The sequence below is a fragment of the Pomacea canaliculata genome, linkage group LG6 (assembly GCF_003073045.1).
Source record: "Pomacea canaliculata isolate SZHN2017 linkage group LG6, ASM307304v1, whole genome shotgun sequence".
Taxonomy (NCBI): Eukaryota; Metazoa; Mollusca; class Gastropoda; order Architaenioglossa; family Ampullariidae; genus Pomacea; species Pomacea canaliculata.
This window is the reverse complement of record NC_037595.1, coordinates 29152038-29176971: the sequence shown is the minus strand read 5'-3', so window position 1 is coordinate 29176971 and position 24934 is coordinate 29152038. Positions and strand designations below refer to the sequence as shown.

The 24934-nt window shown below is 35.5% G+C and overlaps 1 protein-coding gene across 1 annotated transcript in view; it reads right to left on the bottom strand.

Annotated features, from left to right (window-relative positions):
* Positions 1-24934, bottom strand: part of LOC112566202 (dynein gamma chain, flagellar outer arm-like) — a 70256-nt gene that overhangs the window by 12341 nt on the left and 32981 nt on the right. The window contains 36 exon segments of the mRNA XM_025242222.1: positions 61-189; positions 486-679; positions 1880-1903; positions 3416-3442; positions 4029-4267; positions 4657-4737; positions 5248-5388; positions 6854-7079; positions 8295-8440; positions 8852-9011; positions 9013-9103; positions 9832-9972; positions 10313-10516; positions 11309-11437; positions 11869-12008; positions 12314-12421; positions 12630-12816; positions 13143-13309; positions 14508-14615; positions 15712-15864; positions 16237-16407; positions 16762-16836; positions 17130-17279; positions 17791-17891; positions 18248-18346; positions 18647-18761; positions 18956-19025; positions 19565-19645; positions 20016-20219; positions 20338-20402; positions 21933-21968; positions 22458-22544; positions 22900-23007; positions 23899-23985; positions 24125-24381; positions 24576-24777. Coding sequence (XP_025098007.1) covers positions 61-189; positions 486-679; positions 1880-1903; positions 3416-3442; positions 4029-4267; positions 4657-4737; positions 5248-5388; positions 6854-7079; positions 8295-8440; positions 8852-9011; positions 9013-9103; positions 9832-9972; positions 10313-10516; positions 11309-11437; positions 11869-12008; positions 12314-12421; positions 12630-12816; positions 13143-13309; positions 14508-14615; positions 15712-15864; positions 16237-16407; positions 16762-16836; positions 17130-17279; positions 17791-17891; positions 18248-18346; positions 18647-18761; positions 18956-19025; positions 19565-19645; positions 20016-20219; positions 20338-20402; positions 21933-21968; positions 22458-22544; positions 22900-23007; positions 23899-23985; positions 24125-24381; positions 24576-24777 — 4703 coding nt within the window.

Genomic DNA, 24934 nt, shown 5'->3' with positions numbered 1-24934 from the left:
AGATTTGATACTTATATAATAATGGAAGGGGAGGAATGAACAAATAAAGAATAAGATGACCTTGTGTCAATGTTGACAGCTCCACAGTATGTCAAAAATCCAGCTGCTGCTAGACAATTGGCCAACAGCAGTTCATTGGAACCATTGTCCTTTGCCTGTTGTCGCCAGCCTGCCTCCTGGTCCTTCAGACTGTAAAAAAACATACACACCCGCCGTCTGAGTGTCTAACAGTAAAGTACTTCACAACCTATTAAATAGTAACAATGAACTGTATGTCTACTGCAAGGGAATAATACGTAACAAAATATCAGCATGTAATAATCGACATAAGGTCAGTAACATATGTCATAACTGACCTGAAAGAAAATCTGATAATTACACACTATACTTTAATGCATATGTAAGTACCTGTCTGATACTTAAGCTACAGGAAAAGGAAAAAAGACAGATTATTTAGCATCGGATTGCCTTCTTTCAGATTTTACCTATCAACCAGTTCTGAGGCTGCCTTGAGTCGCTCATTCATGGACTGCAGCTCCATTTGGAGGGAATGTTTCTCAACCACAGACTGGTCAAATTCTTGTTGTAGCTGATTTACCTCCTCTTGGATTCGTGGTAGATCCACTTCACTTAGTTCTTCTTCCATTTCTTCTTCCTCCTTCTTCTCTTCTTTCTTTGGCTGAGGGAATTATATTATTAACATTTATATTATTTTATAATATTTTGTTAATCTGTGATACTTTCACATTAAATTACAATTTAAGTGTCCTTGAGGGTCATATACTCATAAAGCTAATTACATGTGTGCATTAAATCATTGTTTAAATATATATTGCTTATATATTTTTTTTAATACATTTGTATACATAGGTATATGTACGTGTTTAAAATGCATTTAATATATTCAGAATAAGCATCACTCAGTTTCTAAAATGAAGGAAAATATTGCATAGGGTATACATGATGAATATATGCTTGTTTATGGTAATCAGAGCTTCATACATGACAAACATTTTTTATATTTGAAGACAAATTTTCATGCAAATTTATGCAAATTTCCAATGTGGCAAATTTTTACAAAATTTTATAGTGAATTTTACTATTTTTTAAAATGCATTTTGGGTGCATGTACAAATGTAACATATTTTTTCAAACAACAGTATTTTGTTAAGAAATGACTCTACATCTACACTAGTCAATAAAAACTGAGGAAAGTTTTAAAAAAAGCTACAACTATGTACACTTTTTTCTAGCACATAGAAAGACAGCAAAACTGAGACTAATTTAAACCTTCGTGTCATATTTGCCTCAAGAAAATGTCAGCATTCTTGACTACATGCACTAATACAAAATTATGAACTTAAATGAAAACAAAAAACAACAAATTAAAGGACAATATTTAGGCAGACTGGAACTGGTTACATTTTAAAAATAAAAAACATTTATATGCGGCATGAGGAACAATAGCAATTAAACAGATATTAATTATCTGTTCAGGCCTCTTATTATGACATCTGGCATGTCTGATTCATGGCAGAATTCCTTTTAACATATTAATTAATGTGAAAAGGGGAATATTAAACTAAATTAAAAACAATAATGAAACTGTGAAGCTAATTTGTAAACAGATCAGCTCAGCTGGTGAAGATGGAGGTCATGCTGTTAATTTTAACAATTATAAAAGTATATCTCACAACAAATTAATCTGTTTACATCAATGAGTCTTTGTATCATATTGTAGTGTCTGGAATATGCTGGATTTCTATGACAGATGAAACCATGTACATTTTTTAAATCTCATGGTAAAACTTAAAAAAGAGACTGCAGAGAACTGCCACCAAAAAAAAAATCCATTTTACAAATAATTTAAACTTAATACCTTTTTATTCTTTGAGTGACTGCGCTGTAAGTCAATTCAAAGTAAAATATGGTAAGTATATATGTAATAAAAGAAAATTACAAATGAAGTGCTTTTATTTTTAAAGTTAATTAGCACAGACTGCATTAAAATAAAATAATTATAAGACTGTGTACCCGATTGTCTGAATTTACTATGCTATTCATATGCTATGTGATTATATGCAAGACAGAGCCATTTAGTACTAATAACATTAATGTTAAATGGTATTGTGATGCATGAAATATTAATATTTATTAGTGTTAAATTGTACTGAAATTCAATAATAATTAAATAATAATGATCCCAAAGTCTTCACTGAACACTTGAGCTTGGACTAAATGAAATCATAATCATTCACTTTGATGTCATGGCAATGTAGATTATCTATATAATGCTTTAAGACACATCTTTACAGAATCCTCCAGAAGTAGGGAAATGATATATATGTACTGAATATTGAATGAAGTCATGGTCACAGTCAAACTGAATGATAGGTACAAAAAGTACTGCCTTCTACAGTGCTCTGAGTATATATCACAACATTTTAAAATATCAGTGAAACACAACACATAAATACACAAATATTTACACATGAAACATATATTTTTTGCAAAGAATCAGTTAAAATCAGTTTAAGGAAAGCTATAGTATCTAAATGCCTGTAACTGACAATGACTAAATAATAACCTAGACAGCTCATCACAATATCTAATATATAAATGGACACCTACACAATGTAGTACACATTTTATGTCTCACTACAGGTGTCAAAATTATTTCACAAATGAAATGTAAATATTTGCAAGATGTACTTCTACCTAGATGAAAAGAACATAATCTATAACTCCTGTGAGCAAAATGGAAAGTGTATTAAGTCTTTATCTCTGATAATCTAGGGAAGGATATACAAGTTATACTCCAACAATCTACCTCCAACAATCTTTAGTTTATAATTGCACACTAAGCTTTCTAACTAGTTAATAGATATCTAAAGTGCAGAATAACCAAATATTACAGAACAACACACCAGATAAAAATCAGTTGTCATCTAAACTCAAGTATCAAATATGCAAATAAAACTAGTCTAGAACTCTTAGAGTATGTGCCGTTCAACAAGAATGAAAATAAGGCAGTTGCAATTGCACCTTTTGAATTATGACAGTTATGAGTCCAATAATTGGCCGTGTAGAATTGATATTTTGCAAGAAAACAAAACTGAATTTCAAACTTTTTTTTTTTCACATGCAGTACATAGTGCTTCAAACAGTGGGACGCCTGAACACTTGGACTAATAGTCAGATCTTTTTAGCTTACCCATATTAGTTTAGTCCCTGCTACTCCTCGAGGAGCATACGGTGTCGCACTTACCCACAAATGCAGATGAAATCTGTTAAAGTTAGTTCTACTGACTATTTAGAAGGTCTATTTCTCTAAGTTTACATCAATATGAGACAGCCAGCATTACATCAATATGAGACAGCCAGCATTACATCAATATGAGACATGCAGCATTACCTTCTTTAATTTTTCTCTCAATAATGCCTGATCCAAGCAAAAATAAAAGCAAGCAATATTCTCATTTGCTGAAGAAATTCAATAAAACCAAAGATGACCAGAAAAAAAAGACAAAATGATGACCAGAAGAAAAAGACAAAATGCATGACTAAGAAGATAAATATTAAAGAAGGTGAACAGTTAAAGTTCTTAGAAACCAACAACCTAAATATTCTGGAATTTTAGCAGATAATGTGGGTTTATAACACAAATCTTACGCAACAATAAAATTTGTTGGAATATCATTAATACAATGTAAAAGGGCAAAAGTTTAATACATTTGATATATTTAATCAAAGATGTAATTAACTTAAATAATATAAACAGTCAAGGCCATGCCAAGATATAATGTACACAAACTGGGTTGCCTACCATTATTACTGATGCAATGGGGACTAAAGATATTTTTACATCACATACACATACATCTCCACCTGTTATGCACATTACTGAACAGCCTACACTGAATGTGACAGGTTTTTACTAAATATCAGACTAAACAGCAGGAAAAGTGCTTTTGCAAGTTGCAATAATAAGTAACAGAAGCAATGAAGTATGGACATGTATTTCTCACCTCTTGTTCTGCTTGCTTCTGCTGTCTCTCATTTTCCTCAATCTCACGTTCTAATTCATTCATGCGTTCAGTGGCAGTTTTCAAAGGAAGGCAGCGGCGGGTGTACTCCACAATTGCAATAGTGTACTGTACCAGGGTAGCACAGTCCTCACTGGAGTATTTTGCTGCTGAGATGGTGATGCCACTTGGGCGACCTTGTGCTACCTGGATGGACTGCTTGGTTGCCTGAAAGGTCTTATCTGAAGTAATGAAAAAAAAAAATTCTACTAAATCCATCAAAGGAGAATAAGAAGATTTCTCATGCATACCACAAAATCACAGAAACAAGATCATTGTTCATGGCTGATACACGATATTTTTTGTAATTTAAAAAAAATATATATATATATATACTATCAACTCAAACATGTAGGATTATAATATTTACTAGTTCTGCTATGATCCTAAATCTACAAAGAAGACTTTAAAAGATTTTTTTTTCATGTAAGCATGAACACTGCCTTGGAAAATCCAACAGTTTGTTCAGGTGGAAGTTGCTGTCTAGTTACTATAACAATATCAAATAGTTGCAAGAAATGTATTTTAAACTATCAAAAGCCCATAGTTGATGTAAAATTTAATGACAAACCTGAGGCATTCTCCAGCATAGAGCCTTCCCCAGTTACACCAAGCTGTCCATCTGGGCTGATGGCCAGGTAACTTTCAACAGCTAGGATGTGAGAAATCATCCATATTATGTGCTTGTTAAAGTATGTATGATGCATTAGCTATAAAATTTAAAAAAAATTGTGCAAGAATAAGGAGAATCATTCAGAGAGCAGAAATAACTGCACAAAGAGTGTGCATACATACTGCGAAATATATGATGGCATATGCAATAGGTGTCTTTGCATCATGTATCTTGTAGTGATACAGCAAACAATGATGCTAATAGCAGTTTCATTTCCAACTTAAGCAGGCTGCTTTCATTTTCATTAGTGGTTTTTGCATTGTACAATTAAAAAATTAAAATGAGTGCATTTAAAAATATCTGCAGCCTAACTTAATTGGAGGATGCATGCATAAAACTACAACAATCTGCACCTAGTGCTTTGACTAATTAGAGTCAAAATAAGAAGGAATGGAGGTCTTTAAGGCTTGCTTGCCTCTAAGGGGCACAATTTTTTTAGCCTCAAGAGACAGTCTGCCTGTCAGACATTAGGACATCAGGATGAATTACCCTGCAAAACATCATGGGGAAGACCATCTTCCCAGGAAACATTGTGTAGCATGTCCACAAACTTGAGTGAATCGTTCATGGTCAGCTGCATGCTCTTCCACTGGCTACGGTCAAAACGGTCACCATCCTTTGTTGGTTTGGCTAGGTTAAATTAACATGCACGCACACAAACAAACACATATTTTAGCAGATAATTTTCATATTGTGCTTTTTTGTGGGGGAAATGGCATCTTCAATAAATTGCAAGAAAAATATCCGTTTCATTCCAATCTGCTTAAAATGGAAAAATGGATTCTACTATTAGCATAACAGTATTGATACGTCTGTGATCTGATGGCACTATATATACTGCTGGAAGTGGTCAAAAGCAAAACACTTCTCTGACAAAATAACATCATTCATCAAATATTTCTTGCTCATATAGCATTTTAAGGGGATGATCTCTAGGTATGGACCTAAATCATCTGCATCTTAAATTTACTGCAAGAGAAGAAAAACAACTTTAACAAGTGTACAGACATGCAAACACAATATGCAAAGGACATTTTGTTTCATTCTTTCAGCAGAGCACAGACATATCATTAGAGAGTAATATATGATGCACATTTACCAGTTTCCACAATTAAAATACAAGCAAAGCAATGCTGACATGCTTCTTGTCATACGCATAACAACATTCTGCACACCACACATGTATTAAATGACCTCCACTGGAAGTTAGGTCAAAGTTGGCAAAGCCACTCAGCCTCTCTCTGCATGCTTCGCAAGCTGTTAACATGTATCAATTTAGTTTTGAATGTGTGAGATAATCATAGCATAAATTAAAGCTATTATTTCATTTTACATATATACATAGTTTTTAAAGACAGAAATTATGATGACAGAAATACTGGCTGCTGCCTAACATCTTCAATTTTTCTGACTTTCCACAAATGCATATGATCACAACACAAACAAGTTTGCACAACAGAAAAGCAAGGTTTACAATAGCACATAGTTACTGGGAATCTCTTGTCAATAAAACCACTCAAACAAATGGTGGGAATGTAGCAACAAACCTGATATCTGTCGTTCGCTGTTTGCAGTAAAAAAAATGAGACACTTACATGGCTTAACAATTGTGAAAATTATGCTGTTTATCAACAGCTGTATGTTGCAATGTCTTGGGTAAAATATTTCATTAAAGCCATAAAGTTAATGTTTCTTAAATATGGCATTGGCGAAGAATGTTAGGGGATTTGTCTAGGACATAGCAAGACTTAATAAATAAATTTATTTATTTTACAATAAACCAACAAATATTTTATCTCTCTGTTATGTTTTTTATTTACATGTATTTCTTTAAATTACATGGTTAATTGTAGCAATTTTAGATTTAAGCTCAATTTGAATTTGTTTTACTTTTCATATCTACATATTGCATTTTGATTTTCTTAACCCAATGGCCAATAATTAGTTAAAGCAATCTCTCACTCAGTTTTCTCATGATTCTTCACATATCCATCCAGTCTCTTCCCCCTCCTCGGTCTCAAACTTGCCTCCCCTTCATTCATCTTTTATAAGATTCAATCTTTTTCAATGAATTGGAAAAATACACATAACCTACTTTTCTTGACTAATATTTTTGTGGATGATGAACTTGATGACATGCGTGATGACAGATCTTCTTTCCCAGGATTCTCCCGCACTTCCTGGATGCGCTGAGATGGCAGTCTTTTCCCAATCAGAATCATCACCATCTCCATCACTTGACCCACCAGCACAGGAGGAGTCTGGAAGGCTTTCAACCTCTCAATGCATTGTCTGTCCACTTTACTCTTCCACACATACACCTGAAAGTGTTAGACAAGACATGCTGCAGACCATGCTTCAATGTTTCTAGCAAGAAAAGGGAGTGACATCATCATCATCATCATCATCACATTTTTATGGTGACATTCTCCAGCAACAGCAGGACTCAAATGCTTTACAGTAATAATAGTGCACACTTGTATAGCATGCTTTGCTGTCAAAAAGACAAGCCCAGCGCACTGCACATGAAGAACAAATAACTGTCCAACGAAGAAACAAAATACGAAGATGAAGTGGTCATATAACACAACAGCACACAATGTGGTGATAGCCAGTTTATCTTGGGAAGAATGCAGGAAGATCAAGCCAGGTGGAGATCAGAATGAAGAATACAGTGTAGAAAAAAAGGAGAAAAAATTATACACAGAATGGGAATAGTGTTTTACACCAAGCCAACAAATGTATGCATGCAGCTGGCAAATATGTATCAACTCAGGTAATAGTGGTTACTTAACACACAGCTATGCTCATGCACACATCATGAAGATAATTCTAAAGCATATATATAGCCGTTGGGTGTTTATTGTGGCAGCCAGTTGCTTACTGCCAGCATCTAAGCCAGCCTTTATATCTCTTTCTCACACACACACACATTCATACACTCACACACACATTCGTACACTCAGCTATTCACTCACCCCTCTTTAAAAATGAAATAATCATAATAATTAAAGTATTTATTAGATACCAACTCTTGCTACACCAGTTAATGTTACATACAAACAGGCACTTATGAGGATGCATACCTACTCACACACACATAAAAAAGGGAGGTCATGGTAATGGTGGTATGGGGGGAAAAAAAGAAGAAAAAGGAAGGACAAGATAAAGAGACAGTTTCAAAAAAGAAAGAGTAGGTTTCTGGCAAATAGGAAGTGGTAGTTTGTTCTAGATGAGAAGATCAAAGGCAGAAAAGGAATGTGGACCAAATGTACAAAGTATTGTTGGAGGAATACAAAGCTGAATGCAGGAGACTGCATGGCAGATGATCAGAGAGAACAAGGCAGTGTGTAGATATGAGGTGAGTTGGACAGGTAGTATGGATGGAGCAATCAAGACACTTGTACTTCTCGTGGAAATGAGACTGGCAGCTTTGTTTTGAACATATTGAAGAACATGAATGAAGGCTCGAGTAAGGAAGGCCAGTGAGAAGCGAGTTACAGTAGTCGATCGGATTGTAATAATTCTAAATCTACCTGGCTGCGTGCATACTCCAGTTGCTGTCTGCACTCGTCCACTCTCTTCTGAGCATCAGCATACTCTTCCTTAGCCTGCACTTGTCTGGTTTTTAGAGTGGCCTCCCTCATCTTGTCAAATTCTTTGTCATAATCATCATACTCCTCTGAAAAAACATACCCACAGATACATACACAAATCTGCAAGGATACAGTGTTCATCTGTTTATCTCATATTTCTTCTGCTTCTTCAAACTTTGCAACTTCATATTTACTCTTTAGTACAAAAGCTATAAATAAGCAAGAAAAAAACCCAGCTGTATTTTATTTCCATTTTGCAGTTATACCAACGGATGAAATTACACACTATACAAAGAAACACACAAAGTGCTTGCTACCACCATGGTATTGTGAGTGCAAGTACAAAAGTATACTGCAGGCTTGCAGTTGTTTGTAGCACAGGCTGAAAATGTTTTAATCACATGAATTTTAGTATGATTTAAGTATAAAATTTCCCAAGATGGTTATTTAATATTTGCAAGTATTGGAACCAATATTTTATCCTCCTCATCTCTCACCTGCCTTAAGGAGTTCATCCTCCTCCACCTCTTCAACCTCAAACTCAGTCAAGTGCAGGTAAGCATCAAGTGATTTGCTCAAGCCGACCTTGGCCTTCAGTTTCTCCAGAACTGTGGCCTTGTTAGTCAACCGCTGGAGTAAATCAGCTGTCCTGGCTGCAGGCTTCTTCAAAATTCCCTGTTATGGTCTTGATAGCCTTCTTCATTACTTTAGCATCAGCTCGTGTCTTGTCAAGTGTAGTCAGTACTTTTCTAAAGTAAAGCATAAAAATATTATTGTTGGATGTCATATACACATTCACAACATTTTGATTAGCCACTGTCAACTAGTGCTGCTTACACTTGATGCAAGTCAACAAAGGAGTGCAGAATAGGACTCCTCATTTCAAAAACATAAGGAGGTTAAAAGTATATTGAAGAGGAGTGTTTCTAGTTTAGTACAACTTATTAAGGAGTGGATTTTTCATATGATATTTTTGCATTTAGTTTAGTTTATTACTTGTTACTCCTTGAGGAGCATAGGGCTGCAACACTTTATCCATTCTAAAAATTTGTTTCGCCTTCGTGGTCAAAGGCTTCCCTTAAAATTATTTATTGAGTGTAGTTTGGTTTATTCCTTGTTACTTCTTGAGGAGCTTAGGGCCGCCTGTTTCTGTAGTAGAACTATTTTTTTTTTTACACGAGTGGGTTTTAGCCCAACACAAACCCCAACCTGGAGGATAAAAATGTTTGCTAAAAGTCTCGTGCAGTTAAGTAAAATCTTAGCAAAACAGCTATATACAGTTTTATACAGTTTTGAGAAAGCAGTGTGCAAAAGCTTTCTGACATCATTTTGTACATTGTGAGAGCTTTAAAAAATTATCGCTTAATGATGATCTTAAAGAATATGAAGAATATGTACTTAATGTTTAACTCACAAAATCATAAAAACTACAAACACAAGTACAATATAAAAAAAAACCCAAGGCATAACTGCTTACTTAAGCTGTTCCACAGATTCTGTACGCTGCTGAGACTTTGTGACATAAAGATACTTAAAGCAGTCCATGAAGCGCCGGTATGTGTTTGGGCCCACGTAAACTTCATTACTTGCCAGAATTTTGGTGTTCCTGTGCCGCTGCCTGTGAATATGCATTAAAACAAAACAAAGAAAAAGGAACTACCAACTGATATGTTTAATTTAATTTATCCTGTTGTCATTTACACTATCTCATGTCTAGAAGATGTAAACTATCAAGCTCCCTCAATTGTGGAGAGAACCTCTGGCACTGCAAACTCCTGTTAACATGCATATAATGAAGTTGCTTATTAAAAGGGCTATGAAGTATGACTTATTATACTAGAGATGTAGGTAAGATAATTAGATCAAGACCAAAGTCAAAAACAACCAAATCTTTGACCTACTACAAGAAGCTTGTAAACAATATTATTAAGTACTCTCAAATTTAGCATGAGACATACTTGATGCGTTCATGCAAGATGGTCTTGGAGTAAGGCAGGTTTGGCACCTTGGAAGTCTGAACCTTCACCTGGTCTTTCTTCCTGTCATGAACTTTAACTGTTGACAGAGTGATCTCGGGACTTAAGTCTCCAGCCCATGGAAGCTGCTTACAGTCACGCAGCATAAAACTGTGGATGTTGGCCAAACAAGTAGTGATGCTGTCCCTGTGACATGAATAACTCTTTTCCTTTAAAACCTTTTTCTTTCACGCTCCAAATTTAAACTGCTTATGTCTGAACATTGGTGAATAAATAGGCATTAAGGATAATAAGAACAACAGTAATAATAATAAATAATCCTTACAAGATTGCAAGCTCAATACACTTCACAAAACAGAATGGCACAAAAGACGTACATTAAATGGGAGAATTAAGATATGATAATCATGTGGAGTGAAAGGACAACATATGCCCTTTTCAGTTGAAGATGATAGCGTAAAGTGGTTCAGATCCTTACTCCATAAAAGCATTATTGATGTCATCGGGTGATGAAAAAAGTGTTCAAATAAAGTACAATTTGTAGTACCCACACCCAAACCAGACAAGCAGCCACCACACATGTGAAAAATGCAGACTCCAGACAGTATATTCCATAGATTCAGTATGATTTGTGTCAGGATAAAGCAATTTTATCACAAACAAAAAAGATCAACAAAGATCAAATGAAATCACATGGATCTGCAAAAACACAGATATGTCCTAATCATAAGAAACTGATGCACCAAGACAGAAAGAAGCATCATATCCAGTGGCAGACTAAACCCAAAACACACATCAAAACAAAGTCCAGTAACAGAACAACACATCAGATGAGACAAAAACAATCCCCTCAAGCCAGTTAGACAAAAGGACATCACTCATATATATACATGAAGTAGCAAAAATACCCTAAACCGAAACCGTTTAAATCAATATCATTTCTTCTTAATACTGCTCAGAAAGTCTGCTATGATGTACCTGAGATTCTCAAACTCCTGAGTCAGCTGATGCTTGGCAATAAAGTATGATGCTTCACCCATCAATGCCTCCTGTGGCCAGTCACAAAACCAGTTCATCTGGCAGCCACTCAGTAAGCCTGGGTACATGCTGAAAAGTGCCTCAAGTCAAATAGCATCTAAATCACTTTGCCATAAAATGCAATGCCAGGTTTTTTCAAAATGCTTAAAGTTAAACTGAATCTGAACTACTTTATCACGTCTGCCTGAACTAGCTGGCTGTTAATTAGTTACCGTTGCTAACAGTTCTGCCTGGTTTGATCATGAAGAAACTACGTCACACCACTCCTGCTATACTAGAAAAGTAAATCTACAACTTCATTAGGATTCTTGATATAAGAACAGTCATCATGAAATGGTCATCTAGAATTTTATATAAAGGGTGCTGTATGTCAGAAATCATGCCTTGCAACTTCTCTGTGCATTTTTCCTACTTAAATATCCTCAACAATCATATTGAAAGACCTGAGTACAGATTTCAGATATCGGACTTTTTAAGCACAGATTGTTATCTCAACTCACTTGTAAGCACTTTTAAGGAGAGGATGAGAAGGCTGGAGACAAACAATAATGTGCAGATTGCTCTTCACGCGGGACACAAAGAACTTCATGGGGTCAATGGAAGAGCTGGGGAACTCTCGCTTCATGGCAGGGTGGATTGCCTAAAATTTAAGAATGCTAGAATTATAGGCACAGACCAAACAAATATTGTACATTAGCATGTTCACAAAATTTCTTAGGAATCTCAATTCTCTATAGCAAAAGCATGTTAAAGCCAATAATTTTAATTTTACGAGAAACTCACTGCTAAAGAGAGCTACATTTGTGGCTGTGAGAAAGAACCAAATGATTTCAATGTTAAGCCCATCGCAATACAACATCTACCACATTAATAATAAATATACTATACATATGTGCATGCAACATACACAGAAGATTATATGTATTAAAGATTTAAAGCACTAACCTGAAGCAAACCATCAATCTCATCATTTGAGAATAGATGTGGATATTCCCCACTGATTAGCAGGCTGTTAATGGCATCCAGGTACACTGGATCATTAAGATCACGAGCCTGGTAGAGCAAAGAAAAATAATATTATAGTACAGAGAATATTCTACTTTTTAACACTATATGAAACATAAGCACCCACACAATTACATACATAGACACATTCTTCACTGCTTGAGTAGACTTGTTTTCTCTTTAATGAGCCTTGGGATTTCTAATGCCATGAAGCCAGCAAGTTTGACCTTTGAATCCCAAATATTGTGAAACTAACCGTGCAGAGGAGAGTAATGATCTTGCCCTCTGAGCCACTCAGTCGAATAGCTGAACGCAGGCCATCAAAGAAATTGCTTTGCTTGCTGGTGTCTATCTTGTGAATAGGAATGTCTGCCACATGCAATGCAAGGCGGCAAAGCCGAGACAGGTGAGACCCTACTGCTCCAATCAGCAGCATGTTTCCTCTGTTCAACAATAAGAAGCTTCACAGGGTGATAAATACAATGATTAATTCAACCATAATGTCATATAAGAAATAAATTTTAAGGTAAGTAATTCTGTAGAGAATTTATTCTGATTTTGAATGAATCCTTCCTAGAACAGTAGATGATTCTAGAACATAACATTTTCAAAATAAATGCAAATCCAGCTGTTGGCAGCAAATTTGTAGGTCCTACTTAAACTTGCACATTGGTTTGCCAGGAATGAGCTTATATCAGTAACTTCAGTACTGCATGTATATATGAAATTCACATTCATTTTGATTAAAAAATTGCAAAAATGCACCAACCCATGGTGGAAACTGAGGATACGATGCATCCTGACTACATGTGCAATGGTGAAGTCAGAAAGCATGATATCCAATCTCACATTGCCAAATTCCTCATTGTAGCGGGTCAGGTGGGTGTTTAGACAGGTGTGCAAGTCTCCAAGATTTTCAACTGGCTGTAGCATTACCTGCAAATGAAACAAGAGACCAAAAATAAACCTATTATATGCCTCAAATTAAAATTTTTATGAAAATGAAATTATCTTTCTTAACTTACTGTATTAGATGACCACATTTCTTCTCAAACCAACAAAAGTTGACCTCCTGATAATGAACTAGCACAAGCCTGGCATGTGGGGTGCCCTACTCTTCAGGTGAGCTACAGCCCTCAGAGTTATTAAGGCAATAGCAATGCCAAAATACCAGTTTTTTTAGACCCACACTCTACCAAGTCTAAAATAGAGATGTTAGGAAGGCCTCAATGTCATGTTATCTGTTAAGTCATGGAGAAAGAAAAATTACAACAAACTTCACTTCTTCTTTGACCTTTGATTTATCTGAAGCTGTCAAAGGTAAAAAGGCAGATTAATTTTTATTTTTGTATTTAGCAATCATCAAGTGTCTAATCTCCATTTTCAAGATAGTTTCCAGTTTCTCACATGCCAATTTTAACAAGCAGTCCATTATTTTCGAGGCAGAGTTAAGGTGTATGGCTCTGAAGTCAACAAGTCCATTCAGGTAAGTGTCATTTCTTTATAACATGTTTTTGCTACTAATGTGTGTGTGCTAGTTTACGTGAATCATTTAAGAGAAACAAGTTAGTTCTACAATAGTTTACAGACTCTCCAAAAGGGGTATAAATGTGATAACATGCAATTTGTTGCTAGTTATGCTATGGTAGTCCTGTGACAAAAACTGAGTCATGACCATCCAGCTGGGATCAGCAAGAGATTTTGCTGGGCTCTGCTCAGGACACAGTTGCAAGTTCAGAAAACTGGATATATTGGACAGACATGGGTCGGAGGTCCCTCTCCCAACCCAGTGCTTAAAACTACAGAGATGGTAACCATAACGAGATAAGTTATTCACAGTAAAAAAAAAAACCAACAAAATTTGTTAGGCTTTAACCCTGGGATCAAGTCGTTTATCTTCCGCAAACAGTTGGTATAAACCTGAGAATGAGGCCAAAATGTACTGCTTTTTTTTTTTCAACAAGTCACTATCCTAGAAACTTTTACTGCATAGTGTCCATACAATAACTGATAGATTCTGAAAAGAAAGATTTTCTCAAGACCTTACCACTTCACCAAACATATTCCAACATTTGCTGTACTGTTAATAGACTTGTTACATAAAGACAGACTTTTAAGTCCAAACAAATTTTACCTTGACCTGCTTGGTACCATGTGTGGTAAGAGGCCGTTGATATATGCGAGCATCTGTGGGAAAGGTGACAAAATACTCTGCAAATTTTTCTTCCAGCTTAGACCAATGCTGAAAAAATCAAAATAAGGCAAAACACACACACACACACGCACACACAGATTCATTACATTATATAGGCATACAAAGTAGTAGATCTCACATTACTTGCTGCTGGCACACTAAACACCATGGATTTCTAGTATTTTTTGCATAAGTAAGCAGCTAAACAGGCAAAAACATCTAAGGTTGAATACAGAAAGAAGGTAGAAAAGCGACAGCAAGGGCAACGCAAAGGAAGCATGGAGAGGCCTAAACACTGTCATGGGTAGAAAACAAAAGAAATACTGACCCCCTCACTTTTGTTAATGAGCTCAACACTTTCTACACACGATTTGACATGAAAGACTTCAGTGAGGAAGTAGATAATGTTTGCTCTTCATTATTGGCAGCTACTGTCACAGTCTATGAAGGAGATGTCATCAGAATTCTCTCTCATGTTAACCCACATAAAGCCACTGGACCTGACCACATGAGAGGCAAGTTTCTAAAGGAGAGTGCTAGTCAGTTATAGGGGGTTTCTTTACCAGACTTTTTCAGCTTTCCTTTGACTCTCACAATGTCCCCAAATTATGGTGCACATCAACAATCATACCAGTGCCAAAGAAGCTGAAGACTACAGGCTTGAAAGATTTTTGACCTGTGGCTCTCACATCTGTTTTGGCCAAGTGTCTGGAGAGGGTTGTGGGAAGTTTCATAACCTCCATTGTGGCTGATCACCTGGATGTTCTGCAGTTTGCTTACAAATCAAGTAGGGGAGTGTCTGGTGCCACTCTCACTTTTTAGATACTATCCTACAACACTTGGACACCTCGGGTCCTGTTCATGGATTTTTCCAGCGCCTTCAACACAGTCCAGCCACACCTTGTAAAGTGCTTATTAGACTTGAATGTCAACACCAGCCTAGTTCTGTAGATACAATCATTCTTGGACTTTCTCAGACCGACAATAAAGTTTGGTTTGATTTGAGCTAGTAATCAGAAATTAGAAAAAGTGTATCACTTGTCTTTCTGCCAGCATAAAAAGTAATTAACTTAAAACAGTAAATGTTGAAATGTTTGAACATTTATTGATCTAACTAGAACTAGTTAGCATAAAGAGTGAATACCTGTGAGAAAACCTGGTGAAGCTTGTCATCAAACCACAGCAGATCTGTAGAGCGACTGATTCTGTCACGCATGATGCGCATGATCTCATGTCGCCACAAAGAAATCACCATTGTTTCATCTGCTTTGCTTTCATCTGGCAGGCGCTTCAAGCACTTATAATGAAAATAAAACAATCCATGAATGTGACTTAACAGAGCTAATGGCATTAGCTACATTTTAGTACATAAATTTAAAAACATAAAAATAAAAGAGTGTTGCATTTTTACAGCATAACAAGGAAATGTAGGCTGATAGAATGACAGAGAGACATTTGACACTTTTGATATCTTTAATGTCACTGAGTTTGTCATTATGACATGGTGGATAATCAAGTATAATATTAACAAAGTAAGGAGAGAATATGAGTGTGAGGTATTTCTGAGAAAGAAGAGAGACTGAAGGACTCCATGTGATCTGCTCCTTGACATGCTGATACAGAAAACCATAAACTTTTATTTGCATAAAGAAAAAAACTCTTCTCTTACCTGGAAACACTTGCTGATGTCTTTCAGTGTGAACAAGTAGTGATGTCGTCCTGATACTGGAGTTGGTTTAAGAACACTCTGTACAGCCAACAGCATGTCACATGACATTCTAACCAGGGCATTGTGAAGATCAAGGTCAAGTCCAGGTGATTCATGCTGTGTCATATTTGCCTGTAACAACGAAAAAATGAATCTTAAATTGCTTGTTCTATTCACAAAAAACTTGTTTCTGTCATCAGAAACTGCAAAATTGCAGTGAAATAAAATTATAGATGCACACACACATACACACACAGTGACACACATACACACACAAGCATGTACACACACATGCACTTCTGCTCATATGTGGCTGCACATTTTTTTTTTTATTTCTCAAGCATTCATAATTAATATTATATCTAGCGTTTAGGGCGAAAAAAACTTCAAATACAGGTAACTACCTTACAAAACTACCAATCTTTTCTCAATCTTCACCATCAAATCTGTCACCATCTGTATGTGTAAGTCAAGAGAGTAGTCTACCTCAAGAATACCATGCACAACAGACTTGAGAGGTTCACCCTGAGCAGCAGGTAGACTGAACACAGCAAAGTGGCGCTAAGGATCAACAGAAAACATGAAATGGGGCTTAGATATTATATGCGCCATTAAGCAAACTTCATGCATCACATTTGGAAACAAGCCAGCCAGACAGATGGCCTAAAAAAAAAAAATGGAAAATATCTGAAAGTCTAGCCTTACTTCAGGTTTATTATATTTAATACATGCTAAGTAATGTATATATTAGAAAAATAATCATTATTGGAACAAATGTATGGAATTTATTTGTCCACTTTTGAACTGATAGTGAAGTACTAGTCATAGTCATAAAACACAGAATGCATAAATACCCGTAGGCGCTCTGTCAAAACACGATTAGAAACTGATGGATGATCTGCAAGTGCCATAGCAGAGAAGACAGTTAGGCCTTCGACAATTTGCAGCTCAAATGGTTTCTGGAGCGTGCACAGCACTTTATTGTCCAGCAGCTGTCTGAGAAGCTACAATGTACGAAAAGGAAAAAAAACACCCCACTTAATATACATGCGATATGTATTCCTATTTTACATAATCATGTGAAACATTCATGTGTACTATTCTCCAGCAGAATGCAGCTAAAAATATATGCATGCAAAGATAAAAAGATATATATATCTTGCAAATGCATACACAAGTCCTCTCTCACTCACATCCTCATTCTGTCATTAAAAGTTATTGAGAAAGGCACCTGTATCATAAGCTATACATCAAAACAATAAATAAAGATTTACAAGTAATTTTAGAATAAATCTATTTAAACAACTTTCCTTATGCCACAGTGCCAAAATGATGCTTTATACAACAACTTAGAAGCATGGACATCCTCCTTGCTCACATTAAGGGATAGAAACCAGTCTCTTGCAGCATTAACATCAGTTATTTTGTCATTTAAAACTCAGTTTTAACAAAAATACTAGTAACAAAAAATGCTAGTAACTGTCATATTTTTGGTTCTATTTCAGTAGTGCCTACTTCATTACACCGCTGGACTCCATCCTGCTGGGCAGAAGGTAAATTTATATCATCAATGAAAACCTTTAACTTCTTATTCTCCTTGGCACCATAAACAAAACCTGTAACAAAAAAAAAAACCCACACATATATACACACTCACACTCATATGTTGATATTTACAATTGTTCTAACATATGGTGGTCAGAAGGGTAAAAAAGTGTAAAATTATTGTAAAAAAAATTGCCTAAACCATCTCAGTAATTTATTAAGCTTTATATATTAAATAAAGTAAGCCTATTTTTCTGACAAAAAAATTTGTGGATATTAGCAACTAGTGTAAGAAATTTGTATAAAATTTTATAACTGTATAAAATGAAATCAAAATTTAACACAGAAAAACAATAAAGATGTGAAATCAAATTATAAAATTCTCATCCAGTACATAAAAGCAAGCCAATGGAAATAAATCCTTCACCTTGTCTATGAAAGATGTTTGACTCCACAAACTGATGCAACTGTGTGGCTGTGGATGCTCCTGAGAAGACTAACCGCTTGCAAACAGATGTTTGTGGATCTAGAACCATATTTAATATGATTGAACTTCAGTGATCAGAGACTTTAAACTTGCCATGGCTACAAAAACACCAAATTTACCATGGTTAGACTTTTAACTAAGCTGGAACAGACTTTCTATATTTCTTAATTTTCTATGCTGCAGATATTTTTTTCTTTGGAATGTTGAAATTTAAATACTAAGTGTTTCACGATAAATCATAACCAGCACATTTTTAATACCCAGAAATTGCAGCTTTGCTCTCAAATGGTGTGTTAAAGATCCATTTTTAGCATTATGACTGTTTCATCATTTTTATACCCTGTGCATTGATGATGGTGTCGATGAGTGCTGTCTTTCCTGCTCCACGTGGACCCACCAACAACACATTTTGCCCAGATGCTGCAGCAAATTCCATCAGGATATGTGTTCGAATCTGTCAAAGCAACACAGCTTGTTATTAATTTATTACGTGTGCTTGCATGTGCACATGTTCAAAACATAATGCATGTGTGCGTGACATTCTGTTAATTTTGCATGTGCATCCAAATGATGTAGAAAATGGAGTCCTATCATCATTCTTTGTCATAAATCATTACTGAAGTCTTAAAAATATTACAAAGTTCTTACTGTGTCAACGGTGTCAATGAAGACCTCTCCAAGTAAGTCCTGGTTGTCTGTAAATACTGTTTCTGGCACCCTGCATTATTTATGAAACTTTGCTTCACTGAATTTCATTTAGCATATTAATGTGTGTTTCATAATAGATACTCCTTATGTTACAGGATATGATTTTGTGTCTCTGTCTAATCTGGACAGAAAGACCTTCCAGATTTTATTAATAAATATCATAACCACACAAGCATAATCCCTTTAAAATACATAATACTCATACATATAGCAGAAATACAGCCTATACTGAAGATTGAGTCCATATGAATGAAAAGAAAATGTAAAGAGTAGCAATATACTGACATTTGACACAATTAATATAGTTCTGAATAGATCATATTTTCTTAGATGCCCAAAAGCATATTTTTGGCAGGATGAATGGCAGCATCTCTGCTACCTACGCTAAACTTCTTTGGGTGATGTGCCAGTATTTAGGACAATAAAGCCCATAATAAATTAAAAATATAATACCATGTCATAAGTTTGAAACATGAGTGCAAAACAGGTCTTATAAGAAAACCACTGAAATATCGCCAACTACACAAGCATCAATGCATATTAGCTGACCTGGAGTGCCATGGGTCCCATTCACCAGACTCATCCACATAATAGTCAAACACACAAATGTCTCGGTCATCATCTGGCAATCTGTAAGCATTGAATTGAAACTCTCAACAAGTTTAATAAGTCTCAAGCAAAGTATTGTGACAAAGATATTAAAAAAATAAGAATAATCTGGGTACTGATGATAACTAAAAGCTTTATAAATATTTTGTCAACTGAACAGAATCATATTTTAAGTGGGGGGATCAACAGACTGATAGACTGATTAGATATATATCTGCACCTTTATTCACTATCAATGTTAGAATACTGAAATCTGTTTCAGAGTGGAATAAAAACATCCAGTTCACTGAAATTCTTCTGTCTTTAACCAAATGATTTTAAATGTAATAGAAAGATACTTAAAAGTCTTGTGAAGAGCAGATTCCAAAGCTACCGAACTGCCAGTGCTTACGCTGTTGACAAAGTTGTAAGAAGGTCAGAGAAGGCCTTGCGGTCTGCAGCATCTAATAGACCACCGTATGTCCAGATGAGGCAGAATAGATACAATCTCTCAATATGCAGCTCTCCTCCAATCTCAATGTTGTCTGCCAACATGGCCGACAAAAGTCCAAGGCATGTACGGAACATACCTACTTCACTCAGTCGCAAACGTGGTCTGGAATGCAGAATGTAAATGGTTTTAGCTTTGCTCCCAAAAAAGTCAAAATATTTCCTCAAAATGTTAAACATTAAGAAACATGTCTAAAGAATAACTTAAGTCAGTAAGTACTCACTTTGCTTCATGCAGTACAAAGTTGGTGATAGGATCCAGTGTTTTTTGGAAAGCTCTTTGCAGTACCTGCCAGCAACCACATTCTGCACCATTAAAACAACTACTTAAGATCAACTATAATTCAGCACAAGTAGTAATACTCGGTGCAAAACAACTGATATCATTATAAGGAATTCTTCTAAGCCAGTGAATTGTAACATAATCATATAATATTTGTATTTCATGATCAGTTAATCTTTTATCCAAATATATACTTAGAAAAATTCCAAGAGTATCAGTTATTACACATTCATTGTAGGTGTTTAATACCTTTCCATCAAGAAAAGCCTTATGATTTGATGACAGATGCATAGAATTGTGTAGTGTTAACTTAAACAGCACTAGGAAGAATCCATATTGCTTCATGAAGGACACTAGGAAAATGCATGTGCAATACATGTTCTCACATCCAAGCAAAATTTGCTGAAGCAACATAAAAAGCTCTGTGAAATGTCCACACATTATTCCATAGCACCAGCATAGCTCGCATTGATAAGCTGCTTGAGTAGTAACATATCACATCTTTTTCTTCACATTTGATGATTTATGGATGGTATACATAGGAGGAAAAGCCCCATATCTGATAAAGATCATATACGATCGATGTATTTTGGAAACCACAAATCATGGGTACATCTCGAGAAAGTAAAGAGGTATAAACAGATATTGGGTACATAAAATATATCTTTTATTTTAGAGACTAAATGCAGTCAGAAAGTTTGAGGAAATTGATCATTAGTTAGGTGACTGAAACAATTAACCAGACATCTCAAGTAATGTACATTTAATATTTTGAACAGCCAAATAACAGTGACGCATGCTTGGAAAAAGAAAAGAAGAAAAGCAGCTTGATGTATGGCTGATGGCAGTAATGTAATACTCGCAATAAAGTAAAGTGCACCTTGGGGAATTAATTGCCTAAATATCCTGTTGCAGTGATTTTCATGGTAAGTACTCTCTATAACACCACATTCTACCTTTAAACACATGAACCAATCTCACATGGGAGGAGCCTCTAGTTTGACTAAATTCTTCGGCACTGTGAAATAGATTGTTCTGTTGGTGTAGGGGATGAAAAAGCGGGATTAGGATAGGAGTAGATATTAACATGAACTTTTGGTGCAAGCAGATCTTTTACTGATAATGTATGCCTGCATTTTTAGCACAATCCTTTAATAACTGAGACCTGCTAAATAAATGCATGAAATAAAAATTGAAGAAACTGTGCAGACTGACCTCTGATATTAAAAATAACTAGTGAAATCAATAAAAACTTTTAGCATTATGATGACAACAAGTAATAAAACAAGTATAAAAATGTCCGAAACAAAGGACATAAAAAGGAGAACACGACATTCAATCATGACAAAGAATAATAAATCAAATCTCCACATTGATAATATGACAAAATAAATACTTTCAAATATGTGTTAAGTTCACAGTGCCAAAAACTTTGTCTCAAGTACATAATTCTACAAAAAACACACATTTTTTTCCAAATTTAAAAAAATTCTGAACTAGACCTCACACTACTGATCACACAACCGGGAAGATTACCCCTTCTAAGCTCTTGTCCATAGGGTCCATGTCCCACTGCCCAACAGATGCAGTGCAAAGAACATTACATCAGATATAGCATGCACAACAAAGATGCCAGATTTGGAGGCAGAGCAAGAAGATGGGAGGCTATTTCAAAATTACCTCAACCAGAGAAATATGAGTTAAATGCCCATGACCACCTGCAAGAACCTACATCAGGCAGAAAGTAAAGCAGTAAAAGGTATGCCTATATCTACAGGAATGGAGCTGCCAATTCTGTTACAATCAAACGATATTTTCCTTCTATACATGAATTATTACGGAAGAAAAATAATCCCAAACAGATCCCAAATCCCAATCTCAAAGCTATAGCAATCACTTGGTTTAGCAAAAACGACAATTCAGTTTTCATGTCAATTGTGTGAGCTAACAGAAATCTCAAAACTGTCAATTATTCATGCCTTTGATTAATTTTGATTGAAGACAACTGTTTAGCTGTTTAGGAATAGTCTTTAAAGTATGTCTTTATGCACGAATGCTTACGTGGACTTCCTGGTGAGTACGGCTTTCAAGCCAAGCTTCAGCCATTGGCTTCCACCCGATAGTGTCCTGATCCATGAACAGGATGCCCTGAAACCAAACTACACCACTTGTTTCTGGAAGTTTTACAAAAAATACATGTATGCAGACTTAAGATATAAAAATTTGACTGTACTTTATATCCATTTAAAAAAAAAAATCTATGCTGATCTTGATCTGTGCAAGGAGGTGACCTTTGTAAATGATTTCAGAAACTTTACAGCAAATAGAGTTTGTCAATATTTCCAATTGTTACTCAGCAATTATTTTTCTAAAAGAGAATATTTGAATTGTCTCTTAAAAATGGCCTAAAACGGCTATTTGGAAGGGGGGAACTGTTGTTTTACATCGAGACAGCAAATAAGGCCCTGTAAACAACTTTGTGAAGCAGACTTCATAAACATACTGATCGAGCAACAGCTGAAGGAGAGGCATTGGTCAGGCTGTCTGTTTCAAAGAGAACAATGACATTGTCTGACAGGAACAGCTTGTCTCCATTTAGCTGATGAAGAACCTTAAAAAAAGTGGCAAAAAAATATAGTACACTTACAAAATTCAATGAAATTCTGGTTTACATACAGATAAGGAATCCAGAATAAATTAATTAAATGAAAGGAAATATGTTTAAAATATTTTAACAATAAATCATCTCCTTTAGGAGAAACATAATATTTTCTATATGATATGCAGACATACAGCAAGCTGTAAGTGAAATTATAGTTTTAAATCCACAACATGTAGGCACCATGTGTATAGGTATGTGTACATCATCTTCTACACATGTGCAATGCAGACACGCAGTCTAGACTCAGTGAGAATAACACATAAGCACAGAAAGTAAGTGCTACAAAAATTTGCTTTTTCTTACAGTCAATGACAACCCAGATTAATCGTTGACAGGGATGACACCAACAAAAATAATGACTACTTCAACAAAAGTGTAGCGTCCCTGTTAATGGTAAGACAATACAAAAGCTCTGAATTCAGAAAGTGATACAAAAGCAATCATCAGAAAAAGTTTTTTCACACACAACTATTACAGCTTGAATTTAAGTGTTGTGGAATGAAGCAATATGCCTAGCCTTTGCTCAGCAGAATGTATGCTTCCAAGGTTGCCACTAGCGCCAATTCTAAACTGTTTAATAATACAGATGACAAACATAAACAGGTCAATTACTGTACAGCATATTACAGACACTAAACAAGCTATCTCCTTCATGATTTTTACATATTTTACATATATCCACTTATCAAAATAAGGAGATATGATGCACCATAAGTCTGAAGCTTGCAGCTCTATGCTCCCTGAGAAGTAACAAAGAATAAACTAAAAATAACTAAGTCTGAAGCTGCAAAATTTTCAAACAATTAAGAGCAATCTTGTAAATTTTGATCTAGATGCTACCTTTTCTGAAGAAAGAATGCTGTTAAAATTGTCCACCCAAGCTGGTGTCAGTTGACCATCAAGGCAAAGCCAGGTTGTACTCTGATTCTGTTGACAAGGTGACCATATTATGTACTGAAAACATTTGTGAATGTTTTAGAGGAAAAAAAAAACTAAAAAAAAAGTGTTGAAATATAATATGGTCTCAAACCTGCATTAGTAAATTGATTTAGGTAGGAAAACTCACCCTATTCGCCTTTCGAATGGCAGATGTGACAATCCCATCAACCCAGTCTCCATGACTGAGGGAGCCAAACATGAGGGAAAGGTCATCGACCATTAGTGGATAAATTCGCTGTAGCTTATGCATGTTCTCTGATGCTACTGAAGATTTACTGGCATGAGACTGCCGAGACATTCCCCTAGCTTGTACACAAAGAGCCTCCACAACAGTCTCAATGCAGGTTGATTTTCCAGTGCCTGACTTACCAGCAACAATGATACCTATGGTTTGAAAAAAAAAAGAATGCTCTTACTGGAAAAAAACCCTGAAAAAATATTCCAGACTAAAGATAACTCAAGAATATTTTAAGAACATAGCTAGCAAAATAATAAAATTAAGCTGTTCAGTTGTGCTTAAGAGGAAAAGTACAAATAACTTGAGGAAGTCCTAAAAAGGAAATTTCACAGTAACTCACCATGGTGCACTTGGGAAAGATTGTACAGCTGCATGCACTTAGCGATCCACGGTTTGTGTGCAATGTGTCCCAAGCTCTGTGCTTTGCTTTCAATGGCTGATTCTATGTCAATGGTTCGAGATTTGGCAGAGGACACTGTGGTTGGAGGATCTGGCAAGCCTACAAAGCAGTCTTTCACAATGGTTCGGAAGATTGAAAGATCCTAGAAGAAAGACACAAAAAACTCAGTCCACTTATAAAAATCAATTAAATCTGCTGTGGACCACTGATGTCAAGCAAATACTAGTCATCTCTTCAAATAATTGACCAGATGAAAAGCATGGACCCAACAACATGTACAACATTAGTTTGCAAGACAG